Here is a 21,074-nt window from a genome sequence, read left to right on the forward strand (position 1 = left end):
AGCATTCTCAATGAACTTTCCTGTACATGGATGGGTTCCAGGTACCATTTCAGTGTGCAGAGCAATTCCTGTGGTTCGGTCTGAGCACCTCTGGCACAAAGTCTGGCACAAAAGCCCTCTGTTAATGCTAATGCTCACAAATTAAAACAATAACAACCTGGCCAGAGTGAGAGGGCCAGGGGGAGATGAAAACCACTGCTGGGCTGTGTGTGTGTCTCTGTGTGTGTGTGTAGTCACCCAATAAACAACTCAGTAAGGTTTGAAGTTCATTTAGATCCACTAAAGCCATTTCCCCTTCTTTCATGTGAAACCATTTTTTTAAAATCTGAAATTTAGCAAGAACTTCAATGTAATGGAAGAAACAGGGGGGGGGGGGGGAGAGAATATGTAGTTGCATCAATCACAGTGTTATTTATTTATTTATTTTTTAAAAACTCTTAATAAATAAATATGCATCGAAACACAATTTGGTTATCACACAAGCCACATACAGACAATATTAGGAAAATGCAGCAAAAGAAGCAAAAGGCTTCAAATATAGAAATAATCAAGGCACAACATAAAGGTGTATGTATGTGTGCATAAATTAAAGGTCCTGATCCTATTACTAGAGTCAATTCAGTCCAGGAGCATCTACGGATGAGAACAAGGATTCTACTACAAAGTACAGTTTGTGGCATTTTGTCAGTGGTAGGCTGATCTCAGACATTCTACAGCATAAACGAATGCCATTTGCCCTTAATACACCACATGGGTGCCCCATCATGCAGCACCCATTGGCCCTATAACATTAAGCCGGGATAATGCAGTGACAGTTTTTCTGTAGCAAGCGCCCAAGTCAGGGGAAGGATGACCTGGCAGAAAGGATAACTGCAGCACATGTCAAGCACTGGATGATGTGACATCAGAACAAGCTGCTCCTTACTACATGGGCAAATATGAGCTAAATATGTATACGTCTCACCTTCAGAATATCATAATTCAGACCCATAGAAATGCAACACACATTTGCAAAGGTAATGAATATTCCATGGATGAATAACAAACCAAAAAATGTCCTATAATCACAGTCTTACTTTTTTTATTACTCAGAGGAACCTTACCATGAGGGTTCAACTCCAAAAGGGTTTGGATGAGGACAAATGAACTTATTCTGCACTCCCAAAGCTATAAGGCATCTAGAATAGATTCTGCAATGCACTCCATGCATGCACAAAAGGTGCACACAATGTCACTGCTCCCCTTGATTCAGCAGAGGCCATGGAACACCTCAACAGAGCCTGGCAATGTGGTAGTGACAACATGACCTTCCTGGGATAGAAGCCTTAGCCTAGGGATGGTGCCAGCCCAGGCACTAGTAAGTGTGTGAACTGGCCCGGTGAGTTCTCTGAATAATGATGCAAATTGGGGTGATTCAAGTCAGACTCCCACTTTCCTGAATCAGATCGTAATATTAACAAGATGTGTTGAACTGTATCAGGGAGTTCCGCACCTTCTGAGTAGCTCTGTTTATAAAAAGCTAAAAAAACAACCTTTCCCCCCTCTTTTGTTATGAGAAAAGAAACTAAGATTCAGAAATAAACCTTGTAACAACTTCTCTGTCTTCAAATGCCTGGCTTGAACATGCTGGTGTTAAAAGTGGGAGGAAATGCAATCACAGGAAAAGGGTGGCTTGCCACAAAATCAACATTCCTTCCTTAAATATTGCTGTCCAGTCATGTTTGTAATTTCAGATGAGCTCAGTTTTTTTTCAAAACTACAGTTCAAAATTTATTTGTGCACTTATTTGTTCACATTCTTACAGTTTACATATTATTTCATTGTGGTTCAAACATTACAGGTTTTGGGTTTAGAGCCAAAAGGATCATAATACTGACACTGATCCTAAGATGTAAAATTTGAAGATCCAAAGCTCAAAATCTCTAGAATTTCCTAAATACTTTGCAAGTCCACAGGAGCATACATGTTTGCTTATATTCCTATGATTTCCCAGCAGTTAAGCCTGCTGTTGTTCATATGTTCCACATATCTTTTCGTTTCTGATGAGAGGCAATATAGTTGACTATACAGTATGCTGACATTCACATCAATGAAGCCAAACAGAAACACAGATGGTTTCCACCAACTGATGGAATTGAGAATAATAATGTGCCATCTGAGGCCACAGCCTTGCAGATTCCAAGAGGGAGAAACCAAGATAAAAAGAAATCTGATTATTCCAGATGAATAAGAGTGATCAGCTTAGAGCACAGCCTCACTCTGTCTGGATCTCCACTGTCTGCTGCACTACAAAATTGACTCACTGCAGAAAATGGCTCTGAGCAACAGATGCCTTCAAAACAGCTGTCTGTGTAGACAGAAGAAAACTGAATTCCATGCCATTTGGGAGGAAATTATTGCAACAAGACAAAATGCCCACACCAGTGGGCCACCTTCCAAAAGTAGAGGTAACTTCAACAAATATCCCAACAACATCATTTCCTCTAATACTTCCAGACAGGACAAATGCTAAAGTATTAGCAAAATAAAATGCATACACTGTGTGATGTCTGACATCAAGCTAATCCAGATCAGAATCAGTCTGAAATATCTATCAGCATCATACAAGCCTGGCATCAATGAAAATAAGAAATAATTATCAGTTTTCACACAGGCAGATAGATTATTTCACATATTTACTGGGCCTGTATTACAATGGCATACCCTTCCCCTGTTGTGCTTGGTGGAACCTGGTAGAGCACTGATTACCTGACCGTCTGTCACCATTGTTGCTGTGACATACCAGAAGGGTGAAGGGGAAGGCTGAATCAAATGCAAGGATGGTGGAGTGCAAACACACTGGTGCAACCACATGCTCATGACATTGTCACTCCAATGTCAAGAGGGCAGCTCTGCACCACTGCACACCACTACTGATTTCTTAGCACTCTCTGCATGTGGCACACAGCCATTACAGCATGGCAATGTATTAGAAAGGAGGAGAGAGACTGATTCACTTTCTCTGCTGTCAGGACAGCAAAAGCAAGAGCGGGGGTTGTGTGTGATTGTATAGAAGGAAGGCAGCGACAGTTTAAATTCCTCTCTGTTTCAGATTTAAATGAGGGCTGAAAAAGAACGCTCAGGGTTGAAATGCTTGCTTCATATTGAAGTGAGCATGCAAGTCTACCTATATGCACCTTCTGAGCTGTGCTCCAATAATATTTGGATCAATCACTAGTTCTTTCTTGCAGTTCTTTATCCTTTTTTGTACATAAAGTGCTGGCAAGTAGCTATCGTGGAAGAACTAACTACTTGCATAAAGAGATCATTTACTTGTGCTGTGTAAGCCAAAATAAAGTTCACATCCAGAGAGACAATTCAGCAGATAGTCCCTGAAACCATTTTTAAGGATATATAAGCATTTAAATTGTAATTGCAGGCAGATCACTACTATCTGGGGATTTAAGGAGAAACTTATACAGAACCTAGAAATGGAAAAATGCAAAAGACTGAACGAAAACACTCGCCCAAAATGCAGAAGTTTAAGTCATAAAGCATTTACAATTAATCTTCCGCTCCGTGATGCATCCAATTGCTATTGCTGGGACTCAGGCTGCTTTAATCAAATATTACTGTGTGCATTCATACTACACACCTTTATAAACATGAGGAGTCCCATAATCACGAGGACTCCCATAATTTTGTTTCTATGCTCCTGCTACTTATATGTTGACTTTTAGTTTCAACTTCCTCACTTGGAAACAAAGAAAAACAAATATGTTGCCCCACCTAGTTAATGACTACAGCTGGATCTACTTTCCACCCATACTCAGTGGTTATGGTTCTTGTGCACCATATAAAGAGTTTGATCTACCACAGCTGGTATGCATGCCTTCAAAACAGGGTAGAACTGCTCCTGTTCAACCCAATCTTTGATCCATCCCATTATTAGGTATCCTTCCTACTTCATGCTTCTGCCCCAAGGTCAGTGGGGAGACAGTTGCCCTTGAGAAGGAGAAGGTGGTGGTAACTGACGGTGTATGGAGTGTGTGGTAGGTATAAAAGAGTTCTTCCTGGCAACAAATAAGACAGGGAAATGGGATTTGTACTATACAGTCCCATGATCCCTGGAAGGAAAGGTTGTTCCTGAGCATGTTGTAAGCATCTTTGCCAATCAAGGTCTACTATTTTGTCTCTATCAACTCTTCCTTACCACCAATAGCACCTCACCCTTCTCAGTGATAATTCCCCACAGGGTTGCTATATGCCCTCTTTTTTCCAGGACATGTCCTCTTTTTCATGGGTATGTAAAATGAGAGTTGCCACAGTGACCCATAGTTAAAAGTAGAAGTTGGCAAATGTGCCCTCTTTTTTGCTTTTCAAAATATGGCAACTCTATGGGGCAGAGTCAGCTAGCAGTGTGGACAAGCCACATTATGAACTGCATCCAATTTCTCGACTCTGAATTCACTTGTGCGCAAAAACTGGACACACTTTTTTGATGGAGGCTGCCAGACTGGAGTGCTAAACAGAGTTGTCTTAGATGCAGCTGGATTTGGCAACCTGTAGTGCCAATGCAGAGGCACATTCAATTGCCAGTATTTACTATTGCTATGAGGTCCTTTTCAATCCCTGCTGAGATGCAGGTTGTTGGACTGATTAATAAGAAAGGTACTTGAAAGGTCTAAATGACTGGTGCTCAGTCAAGTAATGATACATAATTAAGATTAGGTATCTTTTAACACCCTAATAAATTAGGTACCCTTAAACATCCTAGTCATGTGTGGACAGTTGAAAAATACCTAAGTGCAGACCTGGTATTTGTGACAGGGGCTATAGATTAAATAACTAAAAGAACTTATAAAATAGCATAAATGATCAAAAGCATATCCCTCTCAGAACAAACAATATTCCTCCATAAATCTACGAAACCTCCATAAATTCCCACTTATTCCTCCATAAACCTACGGAATGCCATTCAATCCTTTGAAAGTTGCTGCACTGCAGTCTGATTGCGGTGCACAAATTAAAATAAACTTTAAAATATATATAATGAGATGGGGAAATACTTCAGTACTAAACTTGACTGCAAATCTCCATTTTAGCCTCACAAATTAAACCAGATGATTTGACAAAAGGCATAATTGGACCACAGCAATTAAGATTAGGAAAATCTTTCATGGAGGCACTTAATTGAATGCATGCTATTCTTTGGATCTCAGAATCCTTTGGCAAAACATTTTGCTTTAATAGACAGAAAGGGGGAAATTACTCCAGCAGATTCTGCCTTTATAAAAGGCAATGTTCAAAGGAAATAGGAACAGCATAAGTAGCAATCCAAAATATTTTTACTAGTAATGTTCAAATGCTATTCTGTTGAAATCATTTTAAAACAAACTAATGACATATTTCCACTTTTGTTGTATGGAGTGCATTAGTGCACTTATTCTACTATCAACAGCATAAAGGCATTAGGTAAACTCTAATAAGCCTACCAATAATCTGTTCACCAAGTGACTAAGCTTATTGTGTGCAACTTCCATCCTTCTTGCACACAATAAAGATGCTATAATGGAGAAAGCCAACATGTGGTGAAAAGTTTGAACCAACTTGGCTATTGTGTGATCATAATATTCCCTGCATGAAAAATATAGTTACATTATCCAACATTTTCATCATAAAAGGAAGATGATTACAGCTTTTCCAACCATTATAAGCCACTCTATAGCAATAAACAGAAATGGTGTGTATTAAAAAATGCACTGTAGAAAGCCAAGAATAAATTCAGAAAAAGTGCTGTTTTCTGTTTTTTAAAAAGGAAAGGAGAACACACATATTTCTATTTCCATTAAAACTATCTGTTTAAGTCATATCTCTCTACTTTGCCCAATTGGTTGGCCAATACACACACTGTTAGTCCAAGTGTGGTTTGTTTGAAAGTGCACCCAATAAAGTGACCACAGTCTCTTTTTTACCAACAAGCTGCAAGTGAGGTCATGGTTTCTTATTAGTTTATGAATCATCACTTCTTTTTAACTATGGTTTGGCATTATGCATAAACACAACAGCCTTTTTCAATCATGGTTTGGCCACCGCACCCCAGACACTTGCCAAGGTACCAAAGTACAAGGTAAGATCAACTGGAAAACAAACTAAGCTTTGGAGAAACAACCCATGGCTTGCTTGTTTGCTTGTTTGTGAGATAGTTCACAGTTTGCTAAGCAAACCATGGCTTTATGTTAAGTCTGAATACAGCCACTGCCTTAATATTAAAACCATGTTATGTCATTATATCACCAAATTCCACTCAGTATAAATACCAAAATATTTCCTCCAAAATAATTAGAGGTTATACTCACCAGGTGTAAAATTGTATCGTGCAGAAAATCCCAAAGATTCAAGTTCACCATCAGCAAAAAATTTAATCCACAGGAATCTACCACTGGATTTTATTTTGGGTGGGTTTTGTTGTCCACAGAAACGACCAATTATTGGGGAAAATCCAAAAGGTCCATCCCGCACTTCAATATGATCAAATTTACACTCCCACGAAGGCTCTATGGAATATTTTTCATCAAAGTGTAACTCAATACACTGTCTTGGGGCAGCTGAAATTTAAAATTAAAACAAAACCATTAGTTTTATCGTCTATGTTTGCTTTCAAGTGCAGAGTCTGTCTGTCAACTATCTGACACAATATATTCTTGGGGTTTGTTTGGTTTTTAAGGAAAAGTAACTTAGTTTATGTTCAGAAGCTACAATGTTTGGAGTAGACAAAATACATTTCACATTATTAATTTGCAGGATCTGTTGATTTTCCTATGAAACTCTATTTTGTTTTTGTTTGTTTTGTTTTTTTAAACCCTACTGGTTTTTATGTTCTGGGACAACACTTAGCATCTTATAATACAACCATCAGGAAACTAAGAACCTAAATCTTTGTGTACCCAAATCTTTCTGTTCATGACCCTGTGCTTGCTTGAGCTCTTCTCATAACAGCAGAGCAACTTTTCTAGCGAGCTTTGACAAAGCAGAGGAGAGGCACCTGCTATAGGAAGTGGTCCTCGGAATTCCTGGTAAAGGTGAATGGAACTCTAAGCATAACCCTGGGCAATGATTCTACAGTTGTTGGCATCCACCTGTCTCAAGAGACAATGGAGTATGACTCCGGGGATGATGTCAAACTGCTGCATTTCCAGCACTGAAGTGACACCCCCAGGACTCAAGCCTGGGCAGTGTGTATGTAGGTCCTGAGCTCCCCAGATGATGAGGCCCACCTCTTGGCCTTGCTGATGTGGTCCAAAGTAAAGCAGAGTAATGCAATTGGCACCAGCTTGGCTGCAGAAGTTGTGAGAAGGAGATGTACAAGGAACCATCCAACTGTCTTAGGGACTCCATTCTGGATTTGTGTAGGGTTTACTCCCTAGACTTTCTTCTCTCAAAGATATCCTGCAAGGCAGTGGAGGTTTAGGACCAGAGTTTTCTTTCTTCTTGATGGGCTACCATCTCAGGCTGAGTCCCATCTGCCTCTATAGTAGCGCTCCTAATAAAGAACAAGGGCAATGCTCATATATGAAGGCCTAGTCCTTCATTCTATTTAGCAACAGACATGCTGATACTTATGAATGAAATAAAATGCTACCATAAAACAGACATGTACAAACAAAGCAATTTCCAAATCTGTTTTGTAATCTGCCACCCACCTGCCTGCCCAAATCTAGTAGTAACTGCCTCAGAAAGTGGCAAGTTGTACCTGTCTCTGTTGTGGGACATGCATGCAGGGAACAAGGTCTACTTGTTCAACAGGAATACCAGCTCCTTCTACACATACCCTAAACCTGGGTTTAGAGGGCACAGGGGAAGGAGAAGGAGGGAAAGTCCCATTGCACGAGCAGATCTCATCCCACACATGCAACAATTTAGCTGTATCTTGCCCTATGTACATGGTCACCAAAGCACAGCACTGCTTTGGTGCAGAAATTTCTGAATCAATTATAATTTTCAGCATCTATTCTGACTTCCTAAATAATGAAGAATTGGAATTTCACTCCAGAAAGTTAAAGACAGATGTAATACAAAAAGAAAAAGTTCCAAGGATGTCTTCTCAGGGTATCTTTCAGGTATTTGCAGCCTGAATCATTTGGGGCTTTAATGTGAGCACATGAATTGGGCACAGAAATCAACTGGCACCCAGTGCAGCTGTTTTAAAACAGGGGTTATATGAAATCTGAAGGGAACCTCAGACACCAATCTGGCTGCTGAGGTTTGGACCAATAGAAGGTCCTAAGTCATCTCTAAGGGCAGCCCCGTGTAGTATGTATTACACTAATCCATGGGTAGGCAAACTAAGGCCCAGGGGCCGGATCTGACCCAATCGCCTTCTAAATCTGGCCCATGGATGGTTCAGGAATCAGTGTGTTTTTACATGTGTAGAATGTGTCCTTATATTTAAAATGCATCTCTGGGTTATTTGTGGGGCATAGGAATTCATTCATTTTTTCCCCTTCAAAATATAGTCTGGCCCCCCAAAAGGTCTGAGGGATAGTGGACCAGCCCCCTGCTGAAAAAGTTTGCTGACCCCTGTGACTAATCCAATTTGAAAGTTGCCAGAGCATGGAAAACATTGCCCAGGTCATCTCTGTCCAGCAGAGGCCACTGCTGACCAACCTTCTGGAGCTGAAAAAAATTCATTCCAAGCCACTGAGGCTACCTGAGTCTCCAGTGACTGTTGAATCCAAGAACCCTCCAAAACTGTGAATCTGCCCCTTCCAGGTGAATGCAATCCCATCCCAGGCAGGCCCTTGCTCCGCTTCCTAGACATGAGAACTTGGGACACATAACACCTATGTCTTTTCAGGATTCAGTTTATTGGTCTACATCCAACCCATCCCTGCTTCCAAGCGCTGGTCCAACACCTCAGCTGGTTCTCCTGATTCATTTGAAGCACAGAGACAGAGCTGGGGATCATCTGCATATTGATGACACTTCACTCCAAATCTCATAGGGACAGCTCCCAGAGGCTTCCTATAGATGTTAAATAGCATGGGGGACACCACAGGACAACTCCAATGGCACTGAACACTAGCATTCTATAGCTACTTTATGGAAACAGCCCTGGAGGTAGGAGGGGAACCACTGACCTACAACCCCCTGAGATGCTCCAAAAGGATACCATGGTCAACAGTATCAAAAATCAATGAGGAGAATGAGCAGGGTCACACTCCCCCCTCCCAAATCTCCAAGGCAGTTTCAGTGCCATGATTGAAGCTAAACTTGTCTGAAGCTGGACTGCTACCTTGTCCACTGGGCAATAGATGTTTAACACTTCTGGATCCAGGGAGGTCTTCCTGATCAGGGGGCATACCACCAACTCCTTCATGGTAAATGGTACTGACAATAGCAAAATTAATTAAGATACTGAAGCACTAATTAATTATACACATTATGTAAATGTTTCACTTTAACTCCTAGAGCTGTTCAGGTTTCATCTTCTTCTATCTGTAACAACTACATTAACACCAGAACCCTACACATGTCCTCTCAGATGTAAGCCCTGTTAAATGAATCCAAAGTTAGTGTGAGTTGGACTACAGCCCACGAGGCTTTAAAAAAAATAGATTAATATTATTAAAAAATTAATATATTACAGATTTTAACCCCTGCGTTTTATGGTTTACCCTGTAGGAATGTTTAAACTATACAGCCATTCACCTCATAGCCATGCTTTGGATTAACAAAATAGATTGAGCTCCGGAGAAGCACTATGTGATGGCTCAAAGGATTATTTAAGAGCTTCCTATGCCCTTTGCCAGAGAATGGGGTCACATGACAAATTAAAAACAAGAAACAGAATTAAATTCCCTGTTTTAGAAAACTTTATCTCTTCATCGCCTAAATCTAAAATAAAAGTTATCTTGCCAGAAAATCCAGCCAAAGTCTCTTCTCCAACAAAATGTGATTGAGCTAAGTATCCTTTTCTTTTCAGATGATTTTTGACTGTTTGTTTCCTGGTCTTCATTTTTACTTCTATTTCAATCTTCTGGTGTGCATGCAGGTGAATCCACAAGACAATACTTCAAGTTTTGTTGTTTTTAGTTCAGGCTCGGAAGCAGACTTATTTGAGGTCCCATCAGGAAAATTCTAACACAGCATGGATTTTGCACAAATGATCTGTAAGTTGTCATATGCCAAAAAGTGATCACTTTTTAAAGATCTTGGAGTGCAAAATACATGTGTGGTATTCTACAGTAGACACAAACACAAAAATCACAGTTGATTCTAATCCTGTTGCCATCAGTGCAATGGACTAGAATTATGTTGCATTGATGGCAACAGCATTAGAATTCTAGCACTTCACCTTCACTGAATTGGAGACCCTGGGCACAAAATACACAAACAATTTACAGTGGTACCTCGGGATGCGAACGGGATCCGTTCCAGAGCCCCGTTTGCATCCTGAATGGAACGTAAGACATGACGGTGCAACTGTGCATGCACGGGTTGCGTTTCGCCGCTTCTACACATGATGTCATTTTGACCACCTGCGCATGCGCAAGCAGCGAAACGCGGAAGTAATACGCTCCGTTACTTCCGGGTCGCCGCAGAGCAAAACCCGAAAGCGCTCAACCTGAAGCGTATTTATCCCAAGGTATGACTGTATTTATTTTTTACTCCATTTAAAGTAAGCAGGTACAGCATGAAAGATTGCATTTCGCCTTGACAACACAACACAACTCAGTGGATGGCTACTCAAGATGTCTAAAACATTAATTTCAAGTTTACAGTGGCAGCTTATTTAATAAAACAGAAAATACCACAGTGTATACACCGTCAGCTGTGAGAGGACTACCAACATATGAACCAACTTTGTCCCTGCACTCATCACCTGAGGCTGTTCTTCATGTGCCCCCTTCCATGACAATTCTGGACAGTGGCAACACAAGAATGAGCCGTTTTCTGTTGTGACTCCCTTTGCAGAATGCTTTTCCCAAAGGGGCTCACCAGTGCCATCACTCTATATCTTTGGGGGCAAAAACTTTCCTCTGTAACCAGGCTTTTGGCCTTTAACTATCTGTAGCTTTTATAAGTGAGGGTGGCACTTGGTCTTGGACTTCTGATGCTTCTCTCCTGGCCTTACAAAACCCACCAGACTCTGCTGCCTGATCTGTCACAGATCAAGCCCTTTCTAACTCTGGCCATGGCTGCACTCAGAGACCAGGCACTTTTAAAATCACAAGTTGGCTGCTCTAGCTGAAAGCTTAAGCAAGCAGTTTTCTTTTCTTTATTTAAGCAGTAGTTGAAAGAGCTGTCCAACTTTCCCTAGCTTGTCTCTCATAGGATCCTGCAGTTGCTACTGCAGTGGATGTCTCTGCTTGTAATACAACACTTGCAGTCCAGGATGATATTGAGCTGTTCATGTGCTAACAACCACAGAGGTTACAAAAGAACCAATTGCACCTTACTTGCATTGTATCTTACTGTTGTTTCTCCATAACTTTGGTGAGAGAAAAGGAAGAAAGTAAGAGCTGCATGGCCTCAAACAGACATATTATTGGCTGATATAGTTTGCTGTGGCTGAGAAAGTCTATTTAAGTTCCATTATTTTTTTTAGGGGTCAGGGGGCTGACTTCTGTACCAAAAGTAAAAGCCTAAGATGCAAGGAAATGTTGCTACAAAATTTAAAGGCTATATAGTGCAGCCATTCTGTGATGAGCTTTTACTACTTGAACTCTTAGCAATCTTTTTAATTTAGGTTCTAATTACCTTTCTTCAAAGACTCCTAATAACATGGGAAAGACTGCTTAATGCTTGCATGTCTTGTCATCTTTTTCATCTAATTATCTTATACAAGTGCCATCTTGAGGTTTTACATCTGCTTTAAAAGGCTTTGGGTTCTAACTAGAAGCAGAGGAACAGTTGCAGTGAAATAGCCCCATACAATTAAGGCTTTAATTCTTACCAGGCTGTAATTTCATGTAGCTGACAGCTGAAGCTAAGCAAAAAATCTGTTTCAGTTTAACAGAATGTCTGGAAAGGAGAGATTGATCTAAAAATCTCCCCTTCATAAATGTGAGCTGGTTCCCTACTAATGGATTGGAATAATCCTTGATATCTCCAGTTGCTCAGCAATTGAACAGAGGAAGCTAGGGTCATTTTTCTTTCAAACGGATATTCTCTGCGGCTTTGAAGAATGCATTATGAATACAAGGAATGTGAATGGAATTAGTGAATATTATTACTCAAGCAGATAATTATATAGATGTGCTTTGGAACAGCAAAATATCATTGCTCTTCAACACAGATAGTGTTACAAAGGAAGAAGAAAAATGTTATTAGCTGTACAAAAAATGGAGATGGTCTTCAATGGAATGCTGCTGCTAATTTTGCATGGCTTATAGTACATCAAGCCCAATACATCAAGTTCATCTACATTATAGAAATGTGCAGAGTGGAAGGTTCAATTTGTGACTGCTACTGCAGTTTTAAAGCATTCACTGTTTACAATAACAAACAAGAATTTAAGTGGAAAAGAATGACCAAGCATACATAAAATATTCTGAATGATACAACCCTACATTTCTTTCCCCTTTTTTTGTAGGGAAAAGGTCCACTACACATGTTACATATTTTTCCTAGTATAACTAAGATGCTTTCTGTCTAGAAGCATCAAAGGCCTGTATCACACAGACACATGTGGCTGCAGCTCCCTCTTGGTACACTTGGTGGCAAACCTGTATATGCTGCCAAGAACTGTGTAAAATTGCCCTGAGTCTAGGCATATTATGTATTTCACAGAAGACACATTCACTGTTATTGCAACATAAAAACCCAGACACATTCAGCATTCAGTATTGGCCTTAATACCACACTATTTATGGGAAATGATAACTTCCATTCAATTACCATATTGCAATTTTGTGTATTGCGCAGTTTTTCTTTCAGGAATATTTCTAAACACACACACACACACACATGCCACCAGACCTTCATCTAATAAGATCAATGCAATGCTGTCCATTGGGCTTTATATAAGATGAATATGAAATTATATATCCTAATTTACCCTAGTCATCTGAGGAATGTTCAAAACATGGTGTACTCAAAAATCTGCATTAAAAGAAGTAAAATGTCAAGTGCACTATTTAACCAAAGGAAGGGGTAAATAATGATGATAATGATGATAATTACTAGAGTTGAAGCAGGGGTATGAGATATGGTTTCTAAATTGTTCATGCTCTCTAGTCTGTCTATTATAGGTTCAAGTTCTAAAGTGTGTGAATGGTAACTTTCAGAATGAAAAAAATGGTCCTTGATTATTGGGCTTGGCAAAGTCAAAGGGTAAAATAAGGTACTCGTCATATCATGGTACATGGACTTTAGATGTGGAAACTGATCTCTCCCAATCACAGCTCAAGGGTGACTGGAGATGCTGTGAATGCCAAAATGGAATTTTGGACTGTCATGGTGGACAAGGCTGTCAGTGCCTTTTGGCCACAGAAGGTAAAACTGCGACCTCTATGTTTAGAACAACAGCCTACTACAGATTAACACCAAATCTTAGACAGAACTTTTAGTCCCTTCATGTGACCTGAAATCTCTTTCAGGCCACTGTGGATAAACAAAATGCGGTGCCAGATGGACAACTGGTCTTACGTAGCACTGCAATTATTGTACTGTATACAATTTCTATGTATTTCCCTATACCCAAGACTCCCATTACAGAAGAAATGTAGATTAATCACTACTTGGTATTTTTTGTGTGTCTGTTTATAAAACTTTACTTCCTCCAGGCATAAATATCTAGGTAATCATATGATCTTCATCTCCACTGAAGCAAGCTGAAGGCTTTCAGACTCTTCTTTTAAAACTGTCTCAGCCTGAGGGCCTACTGATTAGTTTCTTATATTCTGAAACTTAAAATCCTGGCAGTCACTCATGTTTATTATATAGAAATATATTACAACTAACATATTGCCTCAGCTTTCCTGATGACGTGTAAAGCATACAAATCTTACATCATATCTCATGCAGACAGTTTATTATTGAGCTATTCATGATACGTTTTCTTAGATTTAAGTTTAAATACATGTCATTAATTTAATGATGGTTGACTTATTTATGTTGTTTGATTTGAATTGTATGGCTTCTTTTTTGGAAACCATCTTATGAGGGCCATAAATGGTGGCTTACCTTAAAAAAAGAATTATAAGATAGGAAAACTGAATTAGCAGTTGTTTCATTTAGTCTACAGGATTTTTAAAATTTTTGAACAATGTGGGGACTTGGACAATAGGCATCAGGAATGATCTGTGTTCTCAGAATTCATTCTAACATTTGTTAATATTTCTGTTTTCCCAATACACCTAGTTCTGTTCATCTATTTGTAGATCACTATAATCAGTCATTTCCAGATTGGCCCCAGGAAATAAGAGATACTCTTCTTACAAACAGTGATACTCTTTCTTTTCTTTTTAAAAAGCAATTTATATCGATAAACTAGCATTTTAGACTTATCTGTCAATAAGGCAACAAGAGAGATGGAAAAGACTAGTAAGTATCTTGCCATGCCATGTTTCACCTACTGGCTGTTACTCTCAGTGTTTAATCTTTTTATTTTAGCAGTACTCTCTGTTGGCCAAAAGAGAATGAGTAACAGATTGGAAGCTGCCATTGCATGGTACTATATATGTCCTTGACTGTGTAAATTATTTGAATATGGCAGTTTCCAGTGCTCTCTTTCTATCTTCAGGCAGAGAAAGAAAGACGAGGCTGAGACAAAGCCAACAGTTGCCAAAATATAGCTTTTCTTTTCTTTTATAATTGGCTGTGAAAGCATAATAATGACCGAGGCCCAAGAAGATGGCTATTTTCCTCTACCAATAAACCCCCTCCCGCTTTATTAAGTCTTTAATTAAAAATAAATACAACCAAAGCACTGCTCTTTTTGCAACACAGGCCTGTGTGTATCTCAGAAGTGTGCGTGTACTCAGAGTACTGTGTGTGTGTGTGTACTCAGAAGTAAACCTAATTGCATTCAATGGGACCTGCTCCTTGCAGCAACATTTGACCAAACTGTCATTATCCAAAGGTAGATATTACAGAAGAAGATACATTAATTATGAAAAAAGGGTAATTTAAGAATGAAGGACTTGGGTAATCACCTTCTATAATGTAGACACACTCTCTCTCAGGAGGATATTTGTTGGGGTAATTGGGAGAAGTGAAGATGCCTCCTTCTGGGTATTTTGTCCACGTTCCACACTGTACTGTCTTTTGTCCTTCTGACGTGGTTTGCTTTTCTGGGGGGGAAAAGATTACAACAATGATAGCAGATGTAGCTTACACCTTAGTTCTGGTTATATATATATATATATATATATATATATATATATATATATATACCATGGGTCCTATTACCATCTTGTTCATTTTTTAGTCTATGGCAGTTTCCCACCACAGCCGCAGATGCATATGCTTAGAAACTCAGCTGTCAAATAGGATCTCCCTTCACAAGAATTACACAGGTAGGTGGGAGAGGAAGCATTCTAGAACCCAAGGCTCTGGTGAAGGTTACAATGGGCACAATATTGTTGCATGCCGCCCCAATCTCCGAGCAGTGCAAGATTCCAGGGGTTCCAGGTGCTTACCCAGAATTTGTGTTTCCTTCAGAATGAGTCACAGTGGAGACTGTGGTGTCTTTATAATATATGGTTTAGCATTAACACCCCAAAAGGGTCTTGTTTCTCCCATAGCCATAGCCTTGGATTCAAACAATTCTCTGACTCTTTATTCAGCTTGCTGCTTTGCTTCTAGCCCACATCACTCCAATCCCTCTGCCTTCAGCTTTAGCCTTGTCTTTTTAAGTATTCGTGAGTTGAGGGTGGGCCCGCTACCCATTCATTTGCCATCTGGCACACAAGCCCTTTCCTCTGTTCCTCTTAATGGCCCGTCAACCAGACCAAACACCTCATCAGGAAACTAGCCTGGCTTATATTTTAATACTTATTGGATCCAAGTGTTAGAAGGGTCTAAGCATAATGCCCCCCCCCAAAAAAAATCATAACAATACATTTAAAGAAGAGGGAAAGAATTGCATGGAGATTCTTACTCCCTTTCCTATATTCCACCTCACAAAATACATCCTTTGCATAGAAGCCATGCTCCAGAGTTGCTGCCTATAATGGTGAAAATGAACTCATTAGATAGACAGAGAGACTTTTCCATAGGCAGCAATGGATACTGGAATAACAGAGTATTTCAACTATTCATTCATTTTTCTTTGTGTTTAACAAAATGTAATTACTGTTTGATTGTAAAAAAAAAAAAGCCTCTAAGTTTACAAAAATATAAGATTAAAAATTAAAATCATTGTGTTTAAAAAAAGAAGTCAAAAAAGTAATTGTGCAAAAGTAATTGTGCCCCAATTTCTTAGGCTGGATTGGGAGGGACTGTGAGACTTGCTGATTTTCAAGCTGCATAGGCAGATGGCTACATTTATGAAGAAGATCTTCTATTAATCTGTCCTGAGTTGCTTTTTCCTCTCTGTTATGTATTCAGCGGCCTGTGTTTGCCTGAGCCTGAGCCTGGACTAAGGATTCAGAGCCCCTGAATACATGATATGCAATCACAGAACATTTCAGGAATTGGGCCTCTGCACTGGCCCTTAAACTGCGAGTCATGATTCACAGCTTTGGAGTTTAGACAGCCAATCACGTGGCCCAGGCCTTCAGAAATATATACAAGCAGTTGCTTTGCCCCTGTGGTTCAGTTCTGTTAGTTCGATAACGGTTCTTGCTGTTATCGCTGTGTACTTCACTCTCTCTCTCTACGTAACTCAGTTTATCCCTTCAAGGCAACAGGGACTACCACATCTAAAAGGCACAGGATGATGGTAGCACGATATGTTTGTGTGCAATGGTACTTGTGAAAGAGTTATATTGGAATGCTGCAATAAGTAGATGCATAAGTAAGTAAAAGAGTTTTGGATAGACTTTGGGCTTTGTGCATCCTTGCAATGCTCACATTGGGTAGAAATCCTGCTAGACAGGAACATTTCTGTATCGTACAACCGTTAGACTAGGGCCTGAGAAACTAGGATTCAGATTCCCACTCAGACAAGAAACTCATTTGGGTGACCATGGGCCAATCATTGCCTCTCAGCCTATCCTACCTCACAGAAGCATCGTGAGGATAAAATGGGGAAAGGGAGACCCGCAAATACCCCCATTGTTTTTTCAAGCAAAGTGGGATACAAATGAATAAAATGGGAGAGTGGAGATGAAAGGGTAGTGTTTTAGTTTGAAAAAATTAAGATAACATTTTAGTTTCCTGTTGATTATGTTACTTTGCATGTATACTTTATATTTAACTTTCTTCAGTAATGTTTTGTTCTGGATTGTTTTATTTGATGTTTTAATGTGTTGTAAACTGCTTTGACAATACAAGCCTTCCAGGTTACAAGCCAGGAAACATGAATTTTAGTGACATCATAAGTTGTACCTTGTACTTGGGGACAGGGCTCCGTTGCTTTCTGCATTTTCCAGATCTGTGATTCACTGATTTTATAAATGTAGCCACCACAGGTTTACTTTGCCCAGGTATTTTATGGCTATCAGCTAATCATTTCCTTTTCCTTTCCTTTCTTAAAAGGTGCTCTTGTTTCTTCCTGTGTCCTGGGCTTTAAATAATCTGATCAGTATGGCCACTATCCATACTATCTGTAAATAAGGAATCTTGTTTACTATGTTTTTAATTATTATTTAAGTCTTAAGTAGGCCTAATTTTTTTTGTTTTTGTCTTGAAGTTCCATAATCATTTTTAGTTGTCAAGGATGCAAATATTAAAAGAAAATCACTAAGCTGAATAAAAACATAAACATAAACCCAGTTTATGCCTTAAAGGTTTGAATAATTTAAAATACTCTAGATAATGGAAATATTCTCCATAAAAAACATACCTGCTCCTTTTTTTGTTGCCCCAGCCCAGTGTAGGATGATAAAACTTGCTACAACTGAAAAAAATTAAGAAATATATTAGTTATAATAATAGATTTGTAACAGCAATCAAAAGAGCTACAGCATTTCACAAATAATAAACAAAGAAGGAGCAATTTCTGTATATCTATCTTGTAGTTGTGCTTGGCTATGTAATCTGATTTTTGGATATGAACCGTGTTTAAGATCAAAAGGCACATTGGTGACAGGAACACAATTTAATACTCTTTGATTGAACTGGGTATTAATTTAGATAGAAGTTCCACATAGTTGTATGCACACTAGAAACCATTACTATTAGATCTGACATTCCACTTGCTACAAGGACACTTAATAATTGACTGAATTACGGTATCTTATTTGGTCTACTTAAGCCAAACCAAGCTATTAGCATCTGTTTGGTTCACAAACAGGTGAACTGGTGAACTGGTATACTACGGTAAATTCTCCAGTGACCTCTGTCTTTCATTATAATTTAATAAATAATATGGTTTTGTCAACATGGTCTATTCTTGGTCTTTTTTGTAATTGGCCTGTCCACAGGGGAGGCTCCTCTGTTGGGCAAACTGGCACATAACCCTTCCAAGAGCCCCCCAAAATCTCCAGAGCCATAGTCCAGTCTTTCTCTTGTCACCCACAGTCATTATTAATACATTTCCACTGACTGAGGGGCTTCTTACATGCTTCTTAAATGCTTCTTCTCTGCTTAGGCAATCACTACTAGCTGGTCACACCCCTGTAACAAGCAATTCTGTCCCAAAGAAATGGCTTGGGTAGGATGGTGGATTGTATTCCTGCCTTATTTCCTATGAGTGCTCAGGCCCTGTCCCTCCCAGCCCACTCCTTTCTTTCAATCTTTCCTCCCCACAGCCTTTTCACTCCCATCCCGACTCAAAAATCAGTTAAAGCTGAAAAGCGCATTTCAGACTCTTTTCATGTTGTCCTGTGTTATGTATAGCGTCTGTATGTTGACATGTATATTCTTGGGAAAGTATTAACCTGACGTCTACTTTTAACAATGTTTTAAATTGCACATTAATGATGTTTTGATTTTAATGCACATTTTTAGCTGTTGTGTTTTGCTTGTGAGAAGTCCAGAGAACTCCTGTTTGGGGAGGTGATGTAAACACAGTCAATAAATCAACTCTGTTTACCTTGGAGTAAACTCCATTGAATGTAACAGGGCTTATTTCAGAGTAAACATGGTTAGGATTGCACCCTAAGGCAGCTACCAAAACCCATAGAACTGACTTGTTCATGTTGCTACCTGCCCATGACCAACTTTTCTGGGTTGAACCAATTCATTATTCTCCTCTTACATATTCTATCCTCACAAACCTGAGACATAGGCTGACAGTGAATAGCCCAAGTTCACCCAGCGAGCTTCATAGATGAGGGATGACTTTAACCCTGGTCTCCTGCACCCTTAGTCCATTTAAAAGCCCTCCATAATCTGGAAAGAAGGCATAGAAGTGAAAAAAATTGGAGTATGGGGGAACCTTTTTCCATAATGCTGAAAATTTAGAAAGGACCTTGTTAACAGTTCTATGTGGCCCCTTTAAGACTAACCTGAGGATTCAGCCCTATCTGGTAGCCATCCCCAGAGAATTTAGTGCTGCTGACTTCTGAGTAGTGTGTGGTTATTGTGACATTAACCCACACTAGATATTGTGACAGCAGGAAACCCTTCTAAAACAAGTGTTAAACACTTTTCAGTTTAGTTAGGTATTAAGGACTTATACAACTGCAATCCTTTTGTGTCTACACCTTTGCAAGGTAGGAGGATGGGAAGAAAACCAGAACAACTTGTCTCTGCCCATGTGACCTCCTTTGTCTCGCTCATGTGACCATATTGGCCCCACCTACATGAGCTCCTTGGCCCCAGCATGCTCCACCAGTTCAGTAGCTAACTCTACTACTGCTCAGTTCTCAAAAAGTTTGTTGTGTTGCGTCTGGTGTTTTGTAAGTGTCGTTGGAACTATTTTGGTAGCTCGCCTTGTACCTCGGCTAATAAGCAAGAGATCATTTGTGGAGTGCGCCAGTAATATAACTGACTAGACTAAAACATGGACCACAGGAAATCAGTTGTTTTCTGTTAATTAAATATTGTTAGAAGCCTGCTTAACCTGCGGTATTGTGAGCTTAGACGTGTGAATAAGGCCAAGCTGGTTTCCAGCCAGTCCTCAAAGCATGCCTCCAGCAGAAATCCTGTTTACTGGGGTTTGTACTGGCAGAGCACTTTGGGATCAGAAGCTGACTCAGCAGAGAAAATACTTTGAGGTAATGAGGACTTAATAAGAAGGAAGAGCATAACCACCATTTCTGTAAGCCGCAGCATCTGCTGCTGTTACTCCATACATTCAGTTTACTGAATATCATTTGCATGAGCAATTTGCAAAGGATACTTGGAAGTTTTTGTTTCTTATATAAATCCTGCATGATTGTCAACATACTTTTTCTTCAGAGATGGATTGCTGCAATGCATGAGGCTCAGTAAGCCTTCAGAGCTGTTACCATTTGAAACATGAGCACAATGAAGTTACCCATTTACTCATGTGTATTTTATGTGCAAAGAAATAAGAAATTGATTCTGTGCTTATTGAAGGCACTACACAGTATGTCTTTTCTAGATAAGGGTTCACATTTTGTGAATCAGTGCAGCTGCAGTTTGAGGGCTTGAAAAATTGGTCACTCTACGGTGCATTTAGCACATTTAGTTCTCCACAATCCCTATTACAAGCAAGGTGGTAATCATGTGATGGCGTAGTTAATTGTTGTTATATTTGATGAACAAAGACTAGGAGATGTACTTGATTCTTCAAGGTCATCCAATGAGCAAATTTAACAAAGCCTCCATCAGTCAGGCCATATCAATTCTACTGCCTCCAAGCTAGTGGACATTTGGATAAAATGAGAAGAAACTACTGAAGATACACATTATCCTGAGCACTCATTCATCCTTTGTGGGTACCAAGAAACATTGCTAGACATGCTTTAGGAAGAATCAAACTTGGGTTTAAATAAATCACATAAAATATTAATTGTACCTGCCCTGCTCATACAGACACACTAGTTTCTAGAGTCTTGAAGTGCTGAGTCTTG

The 21,074-nt window shown here is 39.5% G+C and overlaps 1 protein-coding gene across 2 annotated transcripts in view; it reads right to left on the reverse strand.

Annotated features, from left to right (window-relative positions):
• NETO1 (neuropilin and tolloid like 1) overlaps positions 1 to 21,074 on the reverse strand; it is a 95,604-nt gene that overhangs the window by 67,336 nt on the left and 7,194 nt on the right. For both annotated transcript variants that reach the window (XR_014513653.1, XM_083449820.1), the window contains exons 2-4: positions 17,936 to 17,989; positions 15,141 to 15,278; positions 6,339 to 6,587 (exon numbers count right to left, since the gene is read on the reverse strand). Coding sequence is in view for 1 of the 2 variants with exons in the window: in XM_083449820.1 (XP_083305946.1) it covers positions 6,339 to 6,587; positions 15,141 to 15,278; positions 17,936 to 17,989 (441 nt within the window). In the remaining variant the exon portion in view is untranslated. The remainder of the gene's footprint in view (positions 1 to 6,338; positions 6,588 to 15,140; positions 15,279 to 17,935; positions 17,990 to 21,074) is intronic.

The sequence above is a fragment of the Podarcis tiliguerta genome (genome assembly GCF_965153285.1).
Source record: "Podarcis tiliguerta genome assembly, chromosome: 7".
NCBI classification, from domain to species: Eukaryota; Metazoa; Chordata; class Lepidosauria; order Squamata; family Lacertidae; genus Podarcis; species Podarcis tiliguerta.